The following is an 18,985-nucleotide window of genomic DNA, read 5'->3' as shown; positions in this document are numbered from 1 at the left end:
TTTTGAAGTGATAACTTCTTTAGCGGCGTTAGGTATAAAATCTTAAACTCGCGTCAGGACACGTGGCCTGATCGAAAAAGCGTAAGACGGATTTTTTTTAGCCCTTAGATTCCATGCGTAAGACTGATACCATTCCAAAATATCAAACATGCTGAACGTTAATAATCAAGTTTTCACTTCTGCCGGCACTCCCGGAGTGCAACCCGTCTTTTTTTTAAAGGTATTTAAGCATTTAAGCTTAGATTAAGGATTGGTCTCCGCGCGCGCGCTACGACTAGATACCGCTCCACCTAAAAACAATAGCTCCGTGAGTGCGGCAACTCAGTTCTGTAGTGTGTGTAAGGCAATTTGTAAGGACGCTAGTGTGTGTGAAGAATTGTACTGCCAGCTACATAAATTTTACCCCATAAATGGGAAATGGGTTATCTTGGAAAGAAGTTTGAAAAATATATTTCTTTCATTTTGGCCTTGCCGGGAATCGAACCCATGAACATGTGACTCAAATCCACTTGCGATGCCACTATACTATCACAAAGGTTTTTTAAAAGTAAAAAAGCGGTAATAAAAAAAAACATATATATATGAGTCAGTTAAACAAGGTTAAACAGAAATAAATTATTGTTATTATCATTTTTTTTATAATATGCGTTAGTAATAGTATTGAAAAAAAAAAACATTATGAATAAAATAAGTTCAAATTAAAAATGTGGTTTTGGGATATGCAGTACGGCAACACTAAATGGCGTCGTATTTTCGTAAACAACATTTTCAAAGTACAGGTGAAATATTGAATAATACGATTATTCCTGATGGTACATGATCCCAGTGTCTTTCTTATTATTTGTTGTATTTTTTTTAAACAGTTTTATGGCACAAACAGGCATTTTACTTCAGGTTTTGTCCAAAATCTTTAGAAACTATCGGTACGCCCTCTCCACACAATGCTTGTGACACGACTGGCTCGGGTACGCCGATTTCGGCGTACTTTTAGTTGCCGCATTTTTCGAGTACGCCGGCGGTATCTAGTCGTAGCGCGCGCGGAGACCAATCCTTAATCTAAGCATTTAAGATTATAGCACAGAATACATAATAGTAGCTAAACGCTACAGAACGGACACTCTCCGCCTCCCGCCAAAATTAAACACTTACCTCACCCCGCACGATCAGACATGTTATGGTACCCATTTCCCCGCAAGGACGATACCAACGACGTCGAAACGCAACGAAGATTGACAACATTAATCAAATTGACTTAAAGTAATTTTATTATTTTGGATTTGTGATTATCGTTTTTCGTAGAAAATGGTTAAATATTGTGCTGTTTACGGATGTATTTCATCAGAAAAACGCGAATTTTTTTTTACGCTAGTCACAAATGTGCCAACCATAAAGCGTTAACACACACATTTGCAGTCTCTACAGTGTGACTGTCAAAACAATGATTTTGTATGGAGTGTCCGGGGTGTGATTATAGTTTATTTTTCAAAGTTTGCGAAACGCAAACTTTGATTTTTTGTACCTTTGTTGTTGTACATTAATATCGTTTTCATATTATGTATTTTCCATTTATCGTGTGCGCAAGTGTTGGGCGCGCTTTGGTATGCATTAATATTCAAAGAATAAAAATACAATACAAAATAGTCTCTCCTATAGTTTTTGTTCTGAAACGAACAAGAAAAAATTAGGTATTCGTAATCAAGAATAGGGCTAAGCGCAATCCGAGTAATTACAAATCTTGAGAGTTCTGTTGACTGTTTGCGAATAATTAGACAGCTCTTCTCTTCATCCCTACTAACTTTACTAATATTATAAATGCGAAAGTAACTCTGTCTGTCTGTCTTTCTGTTACATTTTCCCGCTTAAACCTCTCAACCGATTTTGATGAGATTTGGCACAGACAATTTTTAGACCCTGAGAAAGAACATAGCCTTTTATTGCGAAATATGTACCACATGCGATGCCGCGTACCGCTAGTAGGAAGGTAATATTCGTAGAGGAAACAATTATACACAAAAATTTTGTACATTGTTCGAATATTTGCACTTTAAATGATATAGTACTAGCAGAAGAAATTTTTATACTGGTCAAGTACCTTTGAGTACCTAAAATCGTAACAAATAAACAAATTCATTCTATGTGAAAATTATATATATATAGCTAGTGCAAATTGGGGAAATTACTGATGACGGGATATTTAAGAAATTTGTGGATACCGCTCTATAGGATCGATCCATTGTAAACCGCCATCATCCCCATATTATCGCCATCAGGCGCGGTTTGAAGGGTCACAGGGGACATAACCCATCACCACCTCAAATTATACCTACTCGTCAAATATAGAAGGTTAAAAATAGATATTCAGACACGGAGTAATATTTTTTGGAATTATTTTATTAAAATGAAAACTTATCATACTCAATATCTATATAACATTATTAATTTATCTACAATGGCAGTGTTTATGTACTTATTTTTATTACATACCATAGATAAAAGACATTTCAAATATATTATGTGGATCATTATTAGGATTTCTTTACATTTTTTTTTTCGTAAACTATTAAACATTTAAGTATTGTAAGCAATTAAGTTAAGTATACACAAAAGCTCCCTATACTTAAATTGTTACATAGGAAATTCATATATGTAAATAAAAATAAAAATTAAATCTAAAATCAAAATTGTACCCCTTTAATGTTTCGAATCGATGACACGTAGGTACCTAAGCCAGAGCTTCATCTCATCAATACGTTAACTGTGCTGATTTAAATTATTATTTTTTTTTGTTTGTATGGAACAATCTTATAAGTGACTAGTCAATATATAAAAGTGATTCTACTTAAATACAGTACCTATTTGCAGTTTCACACTTCTATGCCACATATTATTTCGTTGTGTGATTGATAAATATTTTGTAACTAAAACTAATCTTAAGATTAAATAGCTTTGGTGTATTTTTGTATAAATGCAAATAATATTTAAAATATAAGTGTAATTTCCATCTATCTATCATAATTTCCTTTATTTGCAATTACATATAAAACAGTATTTTTTCAAAGTTGCACTATCGAGAAGATTCTATTTCGTAACATTCTTATTTTAATCTATTAAATTACACACTTAATATGGTACAGGCTGACTTGCTGTGTTTTTAATGCAAACAGTGCATCTCGATACTCGTGTGAGTAACCGTCCTGCTTTTATTGTTTCACGTTCTGGCATAGCAAATTGCTTATTCTCATCGATTGTCGCCATCCAAAAACTGAGCTTATTAGCGAAATGATGACAAGTACCACCTTCACCGTTACATTCTATAAATGGAGTCGCTCGGAAATCTTCAAGACATGAGCCAGGGCTTGCCAGAGCCTGTCCACCTCCGTTTCCTCCAGCGCCAGTGTGCTATAACAATAATGTTAAATTAGTTTAATGCTTAGGTTCGGTTAGAAAAATAAAACCTAATTAAATCAGATTTTACTTACCATAACAAAACTGTAGCCTATCCATAACGAGTTCCATCCAGCTGGACAGTTTGGTATATCTTGAGTTTGACTGTGTACTGCAATAACGTTAGCAGGAACTTCACAAACCACGCATCTTGATATATGTTTTGCAATTTCATAATTTTCTACAGGCATCATAGGTATAGGATTGTTAGTAGACAACCAATAACTTCGATCGTTTCGACTGGCATAGTTGCATACATCGTTGAGATCACAAAATAGGAATGGCATTGTGCTGAATTTACGTACACAGGAGCCCGCGTATCCTAGATCTTGATTGTGAGCTTTTTCGTTGCCATCGATGTATAACAAGGAATATCCATCCCAAAGTTTAATGTGGCCAGGTTCGCACTGTGGCACTTTTTCAGTTTGACTATGTTTAACTAAAAGGAATCCAGTAAGGTAGTCTTTGTATTCACAAGGCGCTCCTGGAGGACCTGGTACACCAGGCATACCAGTGCGGCCTATTTCTCCCCTTTCACCTTGGAATCCTTGTAAGCCTTGTGGGCCAGGGGGACCAGTAAGACCTCTGGGACCTGGGAAACCACGTTCTCCTTTTTCACCCGGGCTGCCATCTAATCCTCTCGACCCAGGTATTCCATCACGACCAGGCGGACCATCCAGTCCAGGAGGTCCTCTAGGACCTGGTTCACCTTTGGCTCCGTAAACAATTTGTGCCGCCTCTCCTTTATCACCTTTAACTCCTTCAACTCCAGATAAACCAAGTCTTCCTTGAACTCCTTTATTGCCTTTATCACCTTGGAAACCCATTGGGCCTTGTTGCCCATCAAGACCATCAAGTCCACGTTCCCCTTTGTCGCCCTTTTCGCCTTGTAATCCAGGTAAACCTGGAGGACCTGGTTCACCTCTCATACCCGGCCGACCGAAACCAATAGCACCCTTATCACCTTTAGATCCCTTTTCACCTGCGACACCAGGCGGGCCAGGTGCACCTGGTTTACCATCGAAACCTGGAGGACCCGCAACACCTTCACGACCCTGATCTCCTTTTTCGCCTTGTAGTCCTGGTTGGCCAGGAGTTCCTGGAACTCCAACCTGTCCCGGCAGTCCTGGAAGACCTTGTTCACCCTTTTCACCTGGTGCACCTGGTAAACCTGGACGTCCATGTTTTCCAGGGACACCCGGTAAACCCTTTTCACCTTTAATTGTAAGACCGGGTATTCCCTCGGGTCCAGCTGGGCCTCTATCACCTGAAAATTGTAAAGATATAAAATTATCATAAGAAAAAATATCTGCGATTTACTGCTAGTAAACATATAAATGTATTAAATAAGTCGGTCGTTATATCATTGTATGCTTTCTTGTTTTTACTACCGCAAAGAACAATGTCTGAATAATACTTGATACAAATCCTAGTCTAAAAATTTGTAATACTTAAATATAAAATTCGTTTAGTTATTACTATAAGCGTATAAAAATAATTCTATCTGTTTATTCATTATTGGGAATATCAAACGACTTCATTTTCGACCCTTGTTAATAAATAGATAATTTGCAATGCCACATAGTGATTCATAACACTGGAGAATTTAAGATATTTTTCACGCATAGACGCTTCCGAAAGGGAACTTCCATTTATTACTAATTCATTTAATTTATGATAGATGATAAATAAGCTCTGATGTATTTTTTTATCTTTGGGAAACAATCAATACAGTGTTTCTTAAAATTAAAAAAAATATAATACTGTACATATATCAGCAAAGTTTCCACTGAATACTAATAAAATAAAATATAATATAATTCATAAGAAAGTGAATATTACCTTTTTCGCCACTGAGTCCGGTGCGACCCATTTCTCCTTTTTGTCCATTGTATCCACGTTCTCCTTTTTCCCCTTGCATGCCTTGTAACCCTTCTCTGCCTCTATCACCCTTTTCTCCTGGAATTCCAGGTAATCCTGGTTGTCCTATGTCTCCCTTTTCTCCTTTCACATTAATTGAAAGACCTGGAAGCCCTCTATCTCCTTTCGGTCCTGGATAACCTCTTTGACCTTCTAATCCAGGAGGTCCAAGTGGACCTCTATCACCTTTAGGACCATCAAGTCCATCTCTACCGTCAAATCCTCTGTCACCTTTATCTCCTTTATCGCCTTCAAGACCAGGAAGACCTATATCTCCTTGCGGACCTGGTGCTCCATCTAAACCAGGCTGTCCAGGACGTCCAGGCTCTCCTGTTAATCCTCTGTCACCTTTCATTCCAGATAATCCCATTAAACCGCGATCTCCTTTATCTCCCCGCTGACCTGGAGTTCCATTCAACCCAGGTAGACCCATGTCACCTTTTTCGCCTGCGTTTCCAGGAATTCCATAACCTGGAAGGCCATCGTCTCCCTTACTTCCTTTTTGACCATCTTGTCCAGGCTGTCCATCTAATCCTCTTAAACCTGGTAAACCAGCATCACCTTTTTCGCCTTTACTTGCTGCTAAACCTGCATCACCTTTAGGACCCATGGGACCTGGGAATCCTCGATCTCCCTTATCTCCAGGAGCGCCTGTTCGTCCAGGAGGACCAGGGGGCCCATGAAAACCTTGATCTCCTTTCAAACCCATGATACCAGCAGGTCCCATCGGACCATCTGCTCCTGGATTACCTGGAAGACCCGCTATACCAATTTCTCCTTTGTCTCCCTTTTCTCCCGGACTACCATCAACCCCTGTGATACCGCGGACTCCTGGACGACCTCGAGGGCCTGGAAAACCTTTAGGACCATCAGGGCCTTGCATACCTATTTCACCCTTTTGACCTGGTAACCCAATCATACCGGGTTGTCCTGTTTTACCAGGGAAACCTTGTTGACCTTTTGGCCCATTTCGCCCTGGTATACCAGGTATACCAGGAATTCCAGGAGGTCCTAATGGACCTGCATCACCTTTTAAGCCCATAGGACCAGGTAAACCAGGTCGACCTGAGAATCCCTTATCACCTTTTTCGCCTTGTAATCCAATTTGACCAGTTGGGCCATCTGTACCAGGTATTCCAGATAAACCTCTTGGCCCAGAGTCACCTTTGTTTCCTTTTAAGCCAGGCGGACCTGGAGGACCCGGCATCGATGGTCCAATTTCACCCTTGTCGCCCTTTAAACCTGGAAGGCCAGGGAATCCTCTTGGTCCAGTTTCTCCAGCAGTTCCCGGGAATCCCATAGATCCCATGTCTCCCTTATCTCCTTTGAATCCAGGTAGACCTCGTGGTCCAACAGGGCCGGCTCGTCCAGCTAATCCTTTTTGACCTTTATCTCCCGTTCTACCCGTGAAGCCTCTATCACCCTTATCACCAGGTAAACCTGTGGAAAATTAAATATTTATTAATATAAACTGCATGATGCCTTTTACTAATACCATAAACTGTAACCTGTTAATGTCGATTTTGCTAAATTGCAGTTCGCATTTTAGCAAAATCGAAAAATATAAGTGAATGTCTAAGAATAAAAAAGGAACCACAATACACGACTCACTTTTTATTCGTCAGTAATAACTAATAACACAGATCTACACACACAGATATTTAAAAAATTATATCTAAATAAGTGCGCGAGAATCGCATAATTTTAATTTACGAAATGAAGGAAGAATTGTTTTTTTTTATTTAAATAAAATTAAAAAGATTGGATTTGCTTTTTTTTTCGTAAGGTAAAGATAAAATACATTTAATAATACATAGTATTTGTCTAAATATTTATCGAGAATTGCGTTTTTTCTCCTGTTTTCCTATTAAATTCAAAAATGTATTCAATACATAATATGCGAAGACACTTTAATTTATTGTTATTGATGAAATCCAGTTACTTAAGCCATTTGAGAGAATAAGAACATTTATTTTATAATCTACAGGTCCTAAAATCCTTCCTCACACGTTAATAAAAAATGATCCAAATATGTAAATTAAAGCAACAAAATTATTAATAATTAAATAAAAAATATAACATTATATTATACGTATTTATAAATTGTTTACCTTGTGGACCTTGGGGTCCAGGAGCGCCTTGATTTCCTTTGTCACCTTTGGTTAGTAATTTCAAATAGTTCGGGCATTGACCAGGTTCACCCTTTTGTCCACCGCGACCTGAATATCCTTTATCACCTTTAAGACCTTGTTCTCCAATTTCTCCCTTCTCTCCTTTAACTGATTCTCCTTTTGTACCAGGGGTACCCGGAATTCCATCACTTCCTGAGATTCCATCAACTCCGGGAGGACCCATCCTTCCCTGGTCACCCTTTTGACCTGGCATACCATTTAGACCTCGATCTCCTTTAGGGCCGGTTAGACCTCTTTCTCCTTTGGGGCCCATAGGTCCTCTGTCACCTCTTGCACCTTTCTCCCCAGGGGGACCTTTTACCAAATTCGATGGAATAATTGCATCTGCTCCGTTGATTCCTGGTGGACCTGCCGGGCCTTCCTCTCCTCGCTCACCCTACATGTATGAAAAAAGTTTTATTAGGGTTGTTTAGTATATTTCGCGGTTAATCAATGCATATAGTTACATGTGTTAGTTAGTTACATTATGTTAAAACCCGTTTTTTCGTCAAAACGTGTTTTCTTGTGTTAAAAGAAAAAAGATCGTGTGATCTGAGCTCACGTGTCAGAAGTGAAACCTCTTTGGCAAGATTCAAAGAAACGAAAATCGTCGCCTTACGTGACGGTATTGCGATGACGCGATCTTGAAATTTTACTCTTAACGCGCCTAAAGAAGTTTCACTTAAAATACTATATTTTGTGGTGCGAACGAAGCGACGAGCGTCTTAGGTTGAATTAGAAGAATATGTATTGTAAATGTATTATAAGTTGAACTTACCGTTGCTCCCGGTGACCCAGGTAATCCGTTGACTCCATCTGAACCTCGTTCGCCAGGCAAACCAGTAGGCCCTGGCGGACCTCTGTCACCTCGTTCACCAGGGATACCATCAGAACCGCGATCTCCTTTTGCACCGGGCCCACCTGGCCAACACTCATTGCAACGACCTCCAATGTCACCCTTTTGACCTGGATTTCCGGGTATACCATCATATCCTGGACTTCCTTTCTCACCCTTTTCTCCAGGTGGTCCCATTTCTCCTGGACTTCCCGGAGTTCCCAAAGTAGAATTACCCGGGGAACCTCTCAAACCTTGATATCCACGTTCACCTTTTTGACCCTTTTCGCCCGGTAACCCAGCTTGCCCAGGATTTCCCGGTTCACCCTACGAATCAATAATATTATTATATTAAATTATAACAAGAAACCAATTATTTAAGATCAATTATACACAATTGTTATTAAAATATCTCCTGTACGTCATAACGAGTCAACAGATTTTTCCTCGTTGTGTAACTAATGACTGATTCATGAAGAAGATTCAGGTATCCGATATAATATTTATATTTTTTATTGAATATAAATAAAATAATATTTATTTTCCAACTTTATTACCGTATAATTTAAATTTAATTGAAAAGTTAAATATGGTAATGTATAGAACAATGAATAAAATTCTAAAGTTAACCTTCAAATTAAATATTAAAAATTAACAAATTATGCAATTAAAGCAAAAACAGTTCTACAGCTGATATAAATTTTACCAATTTAAGTAACGCTTTTCATATGATTTTTAATTATTTTAAGGCAATAAATATCGTATAAGAATAAAATATATGGTATAAATAACTTACAGGAATTGAAAAACCATCGTCGCCCTTCGGACCACGTGGTCCTGTAGGTCCAGTAGGACCATCATAACCTCTTGGTCCTATTTCACCCGGTGAACCATTCAAACCAGGTTCTCCTTTTTCACCTTTATGACCTGCTGGACCTTCGATACCCGGTGTACCAGGTTCACCTTGCCCTCCGGGAGGACCCATAGGGCCAGGTGATCCTCTATCACCTGGTCTTCCATCAGTTCCAGGTGCACCAGCCGGTCCCATATAACCTCTTGGACCAGGCGGACCAGGAGGTCCTCGTGATCCAGTTCTTCCACCAGGTGGACCAGGTATACCCTTTAATCCTCTTAATCCCGGTGCTCCATCTTTTCCAGGTTCTCCTTTTGTACCCGGTCGTCCGGGAAGTCCTGGTAGGCCATCATAACCACGGTCTCCTTTTTGTCCCATAGGACCAGATGGACCGTACATACCATCACGACCCTTAAAAATAAATTAGTTTAATTAATGATTACATATTTGAAATTTTTTAAAGTAATAAAAACGTTACAATTTTTATAATTAGGTACTTACTCTTTCTCCTGGATTCCCTCGTATACCCTTTTCTCCTTTAATACCCATTTGACCAGCTATACCAGGCTCTCCCATAAGCCCCGTGTCTCCTTTTTCACCCATTCTTCCAGGCTCACCCTTATCTCCTTTAGGTCCTGGGTCTCCTTGGACACCTTTGATTGCACCCTTATTTTCAAATGAACGTAAAGGAGCTGGAGGACAGCTAGGGCCTTTGTCACCGCGATCACCTCTATCTCCTTTATCACCTTGTATAGATTGACCTTTGGTTCCTTTAGAGCCTTTATCACCTTTAGAACCTGGTTGACCCTAAATAAAAATATTTAGTCATTGAATATTATTTATTAAATTTATTGTGAATCTCAATTAATTTTAAAGTATATTATGTCTCAAATGGTGTATGTTTTTCTTTATATAAATAAAAACATTGGAAATGCAAATAGAGACATTATAATATAAACAATAATGTATATCTTACCATAGGGCCGGAATTTCCTTTTGGTCCTTGTAACCCAGTTGGACCCGTAGGACCAACAGGACCTTGAGGTCCTTGCATTCCATCTGCTCCAGGTTCTCCTTTTTGTCCTTTCGGATACCTTCCAATGTGTGCAGCCTCACCCTTGTCTCCCTTGTCTCCTTTAGGTCCAGGAATACCACGGGGTCCAGGAGATCCTTTAGGTCCCATTAGACCCGGTTCACCCTATCAATTTAATACGAGTGTAAATAAATAATTAAAAATAAGTTATTGTCTATTCCAAAATTACCAATGTACCATACAACCAAAGAGTTACTTACATCTGTACCATTACAACCATCTCGACCATGAATACCAGGTAAACCGGGTTCACCTTGTGGTCCAGGTGGCCCAATTAATCCGATGAATCCTTGAGCACCGGGTTTTCCCCTGTCACCCTTAGGTCCTCTCGGCCCTTGAGGGCCAACTTGCCCCTTCTGCCCCTTGGGACCTTGTGGACCTTCAGCTCCTTCATGTCCCGGAAGTCCCCTCAATCCTGGTTGACCTTGCATTCCCGGAAATCCCTAAAAGTATGTTATTAAGTAATAATAGTTACACATAGAAGCTTGTACATTACAAGTGTTCATTTTTAAGTAATAATTTGAAAATCTTAAATTTAAATTAAGCTACATTAGATATTAGTTCGATTATATTTTTAATTATTTTACTCTTTTAAATATAAGGATTATATAAATGAACTTAGCACACTTACCCTATTTCCCTTTTCAGCGAAACATTTTGGAACACAACAACCAGGAGCAGTACAATTTCGGTCAAAAGCCGTCGTTCGCTGTCGAGTAACGGGGTCGTAAACTGCGAAATTTTGACCAAATGACCGTGGCGCTGCCTGTGTTGGTGGCACCGGTTGTGAAACTGGAAAATCGGGTCGCCTAGACAATCCATACGTGTTCACAGACGGAGCTTGGTAGACATCTCTCGTGGTCCACTCTGTTGGTGGCCACCGACTTGCATAAATATTATTCTCCTCAACATCCCCCCTTCTGTAGTCATCTTGCTGCAAATAAATTATTACTTATGTATTTTATCGTACTTTTTATTTGTCTTCCTCACTCCAAACAAACTGACCTCTCTGACGAAATACAACCAAGTCAATTCAATGTGAATTTCAGATCTAACAATTTACAGAGGTCAGAGTTATTTCCGTAATAATTTCTTACTTTTTGAAACTGACTTATTAGTTAACTGTTTAAATTTTTTATACGTTACAAACGTACAAATCGCGTTTGCAATTGAAAAATTAAAAATTTTCACCAAAAAGTAGCGGGCAGACTGAAAAATTGAAAATAAGCGTTGTTCCGACTACGGTTGTGGAAAGCTCGATGGCATGGCTGAGTCTTTTGCGATTGTTACGAACATTTTTATATTTTTAATTCAATGTTCCATTGTTTTAGTTTGTATGTAGGCTATAAAGCTATATTCATTTACAAATAACATTTTTTGTGAACTATAATAATTTATTTATTTATTTATTTATCCGGAATTATGTAGAGAGTACCTACCTACCATCGATAGTAGGAAATATCAAAAGAAAATAGTCACGTCTATATTTTTTTTTCTATTTAATTTAATCTATTTATTTAATAACTCCATAATAACGTTGTGTTAGTAATACCACATATTATTTTGGTGTGTCGAATTTGTCGCCGCCTGGATGAGGACTTCTAACATACAAGAAACAGTTTTAAAAATTTACAAAAAAGTTTTTTAGTTGTAAATTTGAACTATAAATTTTAATAAAGAATTGGACCGATCAGCACATTTCAGTGAAATCCATACAGTTCTTTTATATCTTAGATTTCATTTAGAAATTACTTTAAATTACTACTAGATACTTTTTAACGGATTTTAAACGCAAACAATTATTTAGAACACTTTATAGTGAGCGTAGTTACGGGGAAACCATCACTGACGGTCCCCCTACTCGCTCAAAAATTATTAATTCCCTTTAAAAATCGGTAAAAAATATCTTTAATTTATATAAAGGTATGTTTTGAAATACTTACTACTTATGACTTCAATACCTATGCCGAATTAATAAATATTCGACTTCAAAAATTAAGTGGCTATAAAATAGCATGTTATATTTGTAAGTAGGTAGATATTATTATTGATCCGATTTTTATTAAAGATAAGAAGGTGATTTCATAAAAAAACGACTTCCATTGTTATCAACTTGAACTACTTATTTTGTAATAAAATCCAAGAGATAAGTGTTGTCTGTCAGAAACATCTTACTTACTCTTACTTCTTTATTCCGCTAGTATTATCTAAAGTTATAAAATATTCTACAATTTATATTATATATAACTATATTCATTTTTTTATCAGCTGGCATTTTTTGGTGTGTATTATTATCATATCATAGATAAACGTATATATAATATACATTCCAGAAACCTAATGTTATATCCATGTTTTATATTTATTCTATTTTAGAAAACATACTTCAATTAATCATTTTTTACAAAACTTTGAGATGTATTAAAATCCAAAGTCTGTTAATGATGTCGAATTACTCTCTACAATCTATATCTCTAATTATTATTTACATTTTCAAATAATATTGATACCATCACGTCTCGAAGTATAATAATTATTAAAATAAATAAAAATAAAAATAGAATGATAAAATTAGACTAAATTTAGGTAATATAATTATTAATTTGCAATTATTCCACTTAGCTCCTAGTTGTTACACGATATTTAGCAGAGATCGCATTTTTGTAGTAAACTGATACTGTCTGACTCTACATGTTACGTATCGCATTTTTTTATTCAACTTTATATAACATTTCATAACAATTTTAAACAACTAATAGAATAAATAATTACCCCATATAAAACAACAAATAATTTTGGTTCGATTTTATTATAGATAAATTCATCGTATAATGTAAAATGATTTTTTATTTTATTTTATGTACCTATTTAATTTATTTTAGATATAATTAATCAAAATATAATAAATTGAAGATAAAATAAACTGTTATGTACCTATATACTTTTTAATTTAATCATATTAGCTACCAACATCGAATGTTTGATTTTTTTAAGTTATAAAATTTATCGAGACAGCTTTAAACGAGTAAATTCTCAAAATCTTTTATAAGAATGTACAAAATTTTAATATCTTCATTATGCATTACTGCTCTATAATTAATTTTATTGTTTGCGCAATGCCGACGCTTTACATCCGAGAAATAATGATAAACTTTGTCGGTTCTGGCCTGAGTACTGGAAGTACGTTGTTCAATAATAGATATGTATTATATTTTACACGAGCAAAATTTGCAACAGTAGGTACCCAATATTTTTTTAACTATCTAATGCATTTAAAATATATGTTAAGCAAGAAAAAGCTTCCCGAAAATAAATTAGATAACTTTGCAAATTAAGTTTGCGTTTTGAAGAAATTGCAAAAGGACGAAATAAGCGGACGGGCGAGTCGTCCCGCTCTCCTTCGCGTCGTCGCGTAACATTCCCGAATTCTTATAGGTACGGCTTATATTTATTATACATATAATGTAACTTTAAATCACTTTCTTTAAAGTAAATTTATATTACTTACCGAGTTTACTCCAGTTAAAAGCACCAGAGCAGCCACCAACCTATAGCAAAATATTTCTCATTGATGAAATATATTTATGAAATAAAAAAATATACGCTTGAAATATTAAGAAAAATTATTTTTAGAAATTATTTTATCAACATAGATTTCATAATTTTTTTCATTATAATTTTTTACACGAAAAAATGATAGCAATCTTACCATAATACGTGGACCGCCATGGCCCGGAGCGCGCAGCGCTAATGTCCCGTGCGCGCGCGCCGTTTGAGCCGGGATACTAAGGAAAAGAGAAGCAGAAGCTCAGGCGGCGGCCTGCCACCCCCGCCCCGCGGCGAGGCGCGCGGGCGCGACGCCCGGCCCGCGGCCAGGGCGCGCGTCCAGTAGTGCGGCGCAGCCATGTCGGGCCCGGCGCGTGCGCGCCTTCTCGTGGTCCACATCGTTTTCGCCACCCTTCTAGTACTTCAATGGATTCCAACTCCTGCTTCAGCTGTAAGTACTAAAGTTTCTTTGATTCGCACTGTAAAAACGACATCAACGCGTTCGGCGCTAATTTTATGTATGGCACATGGTACACTTAAGTTTTCGCATCACAATAACAAAGTCGATATACTTAGTAATTGTTTCACAAAGTATGACTGAATTAAGGCTTGTAAATGTTTCGATGAATGACGATTTATATCAGATCTAAAATGATCATAAATGAAATGTCAAATGAGACATGTATTTTATTGTAATATAAAAACTACAGTCACAGAATACATAATAGTGATAAGTAGCTAAACTCTACTACAGTCTTGGATTTTCTCCATGCTATACTATGTTTTCATTTATAGTCTTACATGAAACGTAAAAATGCAGACAAGAGACTTTTGAAAACAATAGAAACTGACATTATTGGCTGATGTTTTTGCTCACTCATTGGGAAAAATGCATCACAATTTAGTGGCTGGTGGTTTTTTTGAAGCTAAGGAGTAGACCTGGATCTGTAAAATAATGATTTTTACTTAACGTTATTTTCAGGATATTTATTTAAATAATAAAAGGCTGAAAGATCCTCCTATCTCCTATCTCCGTATAATACCTATTATGTCTATGTTATATTCTATCAGATTTCCAGAGAATTTACATTGCATGTTGTTTAACATAATATATGTATATATACCCAGACTTACCGGCCGAATTGAAAACCTCCTCCTTTTTTTTGAAGTCGGTTAATAAAATATACGAAAGTATGTATAATAACAATATAACTTGGAATTGTATCTATTAATTTTAAAATTTTACTGTTATTATAGTCTATTTTAAGGGAGGTATTTAACTTTTAAGTCTTTTGAAATCCCTCATATTTATTTAACAGTCAAACAATTTTCTAAAATTTCATTAATACTTTATTTTTTTTACTATCATAGCATTAAAACATTAAGCTTGGAACCGCTCAGATTTTCCCGAAATAAATTCAAATTCAAATTCAAATTATTTATTTCTTCCTTTTAATCCTTAACTAATTTGTGATTGGAACACTCCTAGTAAGCAAATAAATGCTTGTGTCAGGAGGTTCCGCTCTTTATTAACACTATTAGACACAGAAAGGTCTCTTATAATTTCTCTTATAGTTAATTAATGTATACCGAATAATACTAATAACACTTTGTTTGTTTGCCTGGTTGAACGATAATCACAGGAACTACTGGTTGATTGTTGAAAAAAAATATTTTTGTGTTTGATAGTCCAATCATTGAAGATTGGCTGTTGGCTTACATCGTACTACGACCGTTGATCATAGGAGCGGAGCATCAATGAAAAATGTTGCAAGAGCGGTCAAAATATTCCTTTTAGAACAGAAAAAGTTGCTTAGGTTGGGACAACTTAGATCACAGATAATAATATATGCAATATTAAAACATAATCTATGTCTCTCATGAATTTAGGTTTCTGCCTGTAAAACAATTTTCCAAATTTGTTTAGCAGCTACTTCCTAGGATAACTTTCTACAAACAAAATTAATAACTCTTCTTTTTTTTTGTTTTACTCGTTGTATATAAATTTGATATACTTGTATCAAATGCATTTACAGAATAAACTTTAGATGTATTAAAAATGTTAGAATTACAAGCCTACCTGTTATAGTTAATCTAATAATGTAGAGGCTTTTTTCTTTAAGTTTGTTTTTAATCTAATCAGTTTACCACTTCATGTTGGGTTAGAGAAATGAGATCCTAAAGCGGTTTCCAAAGCAACATCTACAACTTATAAATAATTCAAAAGAAAAACGTACTAATTCATAAAGTATAAAATACGTTTATATCTATTAGAACAATTTAATAAAAAGATAGTAGCTAAGAATATAGAGTCAATGCCAAATACAATATGAAAAATAACAGTATGTTTTGTATGTATGTATTTAAGCTTCTTTAGTCTCTATATACTTCCCAAACACGTAATTTATTATTGTGCTTGGGGATGTAGAGTTTACGTAGTAACTTAATTAATCTATGGTAGGCAAGAGAGTCAGAGCCTCATATCAATTCAACAACCAAAGGTCAAATAAAGATTTTTTTTTTTATGGTAGAGTCTGAGATGACTAGGAACAACGTTTACTACTGTAACTGTATAACGCCTTTTCTTAAGAAATATGACTGAAAGAATTTAACCGAGGCTCAGTTTAGCACCTTTGCTTGCTTCAGGAAAATAAAAGTTAACCAAGTTTTGTTATAACATATAATATTTGTTTTATTCCTGATCATAAGCTTGATTATTTTTCTAGAAGGGTTGTTATAGCGTCTTAATTTTAAATGCAAAATATTATCTACTAACATTTGTTTATTCGATCTTAGAAATATATCCCTAACAAATTAAACTATTGAAGGAAAGATTTATTACAACATTTGATTGTTTATATTTAAAACTAGCTGTGCCATGCGGTTTTACCCGCATTCATCCGTTTCCTATTGGTGATGATGTAATACATATATATATCGCATTCCTCGATAATGGGCTATCTAACACCGAAATAATTTTTAAATCGGACTAATAGTTCTTGAGATTAGCGCGTTCAAACAAACAAACTCTTCAGCTTTATTATGTTAGTATAGATAAATATTTTGAAATAAGAAAGCGATAACTATGATATGAAGCGGGACAAAACAAAAAGAAAGTTAATAAAAATACAATACATTGGTTGCTCGGGTTGCTTGGAAGAAATTGCTTGAAGCAATAAAGCCGCCCTTTGCATCAAATGTCCTGTCTGTGTGTGTGAAATTTGTATTTATGTTTTGTATGCAATAAAGATTATAAATAAATAAATAAATAAGTTGAATTGCATTTAAACTTTAATGATTAAAATTCATGAAGAAGTTTTGGGTTGGAAATACATTTTACTATGTATTTCTATAAGTGCTATATTCTACAATGTGTAATATTCTTAGAGGTTCTATTAGTTATAAATAGACATCGGATTATATGCACTAACAAAATGCCCAAATATGCATGCAAATATGCACTAAAAAAAGCCGAAATATGCACTAAAAACGACTGATATGCCTAAGATATGCACGATACAAAATCAAAAATCTTTTATTAAATAAATAAATAAATAAAAATCGTTTATTTAGTACTAAAATTTTTCTTAAAATTAAGTAACTATTAGGTTTTGTGGCAATATACAATTAAGCATTTTTACCAAATTTTCGAGTGCAAATTTGTGACGTTTGTCACCCGCGAGCCCAGTGTTGCCACCATTTCGGGCTAAATCTAGCCCTTTTTTGGAATTCAACCCGTGTTTTAAGTTTTTAGCCCCAAAAGGGTAATCTAGCCCTATTTTGAATGGCTCAAAATTTACTTAAAATGGAGCCCATTTTGTAATTTTTTGCCATTTTACCATGCCAAAATAGGGTTTGTTTACTTGCTGAGCGTTCTGATTGGCTAATGAAGGTTAGTCAACCAATCAAAACTCCCGCTACTTAACGAAATATGCACGATTGGGGAAAAAGGCTTAAATATGCACTAACGCCGTAATTAGACAGTTTTATGCATTTGCATATGCAAACATGCAAATGCATATAATCCGATGTCTAGTTATAAAACATACATCTTACAAATATTTTCAATAATAATTAAGCTGGTTATAAGCGGGGTAGTTTAAAAAGTAGAAAACTGATATGAACGTGAGCTTCTTCAAAATCATTTTTTTCTATTCCATTTACTATTAGAACTAAAAACAGTAAGATACATACTGTAGTTCTAATTTAAAAATATAGTTTTCCAAGAATATTATTGCGATTATTTTGATAAAGTGATATTTGTAGAACAACCATGGTCTACAATTAATATACCTATCTATTTAATCATTCCTACCTTTGATCATGTTATTTTTACTTTATATTTTATTTTTTATTTTTATCATGAACTAGCGGTCCGCCCCGGCTTCGCCCGTGGTACATTTTTACGTTTTATCTCCATAAGAACCATCCTCGTACTTCAAGAAATGTAATAAAAAAGAATTAACGAAATCGGTTCAGTTGTTCTCGAGTTATGCGCTTACCAATATATTTTGCGATTCATTTTTATTATCATGAATATACCTTCAAAATCTACAGAAAATATAATTACCTACCCTAACGTGTATACCTATAGAGACCTATAGTATATTCCTTCTCTTTCGGGATGTAAATTTGTATATAAGCTTTATCTTAAAAGTCATTCTTCACTAAGTAAATGTTGTCTGACAATAAAATTACATATTTTCGTTTCTAATGTCAAATCTATCTCTTTTCTGAAATTTAAGAAAAAAATCATTAATTGTTATCCTGAAAACGCTGAATATAATAGGCTGTACGCTAGATATAAATAAACACAACCACTAACTAAGGTATCCTATTCATTCGTTTCTCAAAAGCTTTATATAACTCCCAGGTATCATTAAAAACCCTTCAGTGGTTTTCACGTAAAAGCGTTACAAACATACAATAACATAATTCATATAACCACTCTTACAAACTTTCATATTTATATAAATCTCATAATATATTTTGGTTTGTTTAATGTAGATATATTAATAATATCAATATCCTATTAGTATTATCTTATTTAAAATAAAATAAAATAAATAACTTTGAATTTAATAGAAAGATAAGACATACATTAGGTTAACTAAATATAAATC

General features: G+C 35.3%; 2 protein-coding genes across 2 annotated transcripts in view; one reads left to right on the top strand and one right to left on the bottom strand.

Annotated features, from left to right (window-relative positions):
* Positions 1-2,733: 2,733 nt before the first annotated feature.
* LOC123706273 (collagen alpha-1(IV) chain) lies at positions 2,734-14,129 on the bottom strand. The gene is made up of 12 exons (XM_045655458.1): positions 14,026-14,129; positions 13,825-13,864; positions 10,948-11,250; positions 10,517-10,759; positions 10,200-10,421; positions 9,725-10,030; positions 9,167-9,634; positions 8,314-8,697; positions 7,476-7,932; positions 5,287-6,804; positions 3,480-4,711; positions 2,734-3,399 (listed from the first exon to the last, which is right to left on the bottom strand). The coding sequence occupies exons 1-12, from the start codon at positions 14,043-14,045 to the stop codon at positions 3,121-3,123; spliced, it is 5,472 nt and encodes a 1,823-aa protein (XP_045511414.1). The 5' UTR covers positions 14,046-14,129; the 3' UTR covers positions 2,734-3,120.
* Positions 14,130-14,212: 83 nt separating this feature from the next.
* The window catches only part of LOC123706272 (collagen alpha-1(IV) chain), a 33,156-nt gene continuing 28,383 nt past the window's right edge, over positions 14,213-18,985 (top strand). The window contains exon 1 of the mRNA XM_045655457.1: positions 14,213-14,313. Within this exon, the coding sequence (XP_045511413.1) occupies positions 14,221-14,313 (93 nt within the window). The 5' untranslated portion in view covers positions 14,213-14,220. The remainder of the gene's footprint in view (positions 14,314-18,985) is intronic.

Source organism: Colias croceus, chromosome 3 (genome assembly GCF_905220415.1).
Source record: "Colias croceus chromosome 3, ilColCroc2.1".
Taxonomy (NCBI): domain Eukaryota; kingdom Metazoa; phylum Arthropoda; class Insecta; order Lepidoptera; family Pieridae; genus Colias; species Colias croceus.
This window is presented reverse-complemented; position numbering and strand designations above follow the sequence as displayed.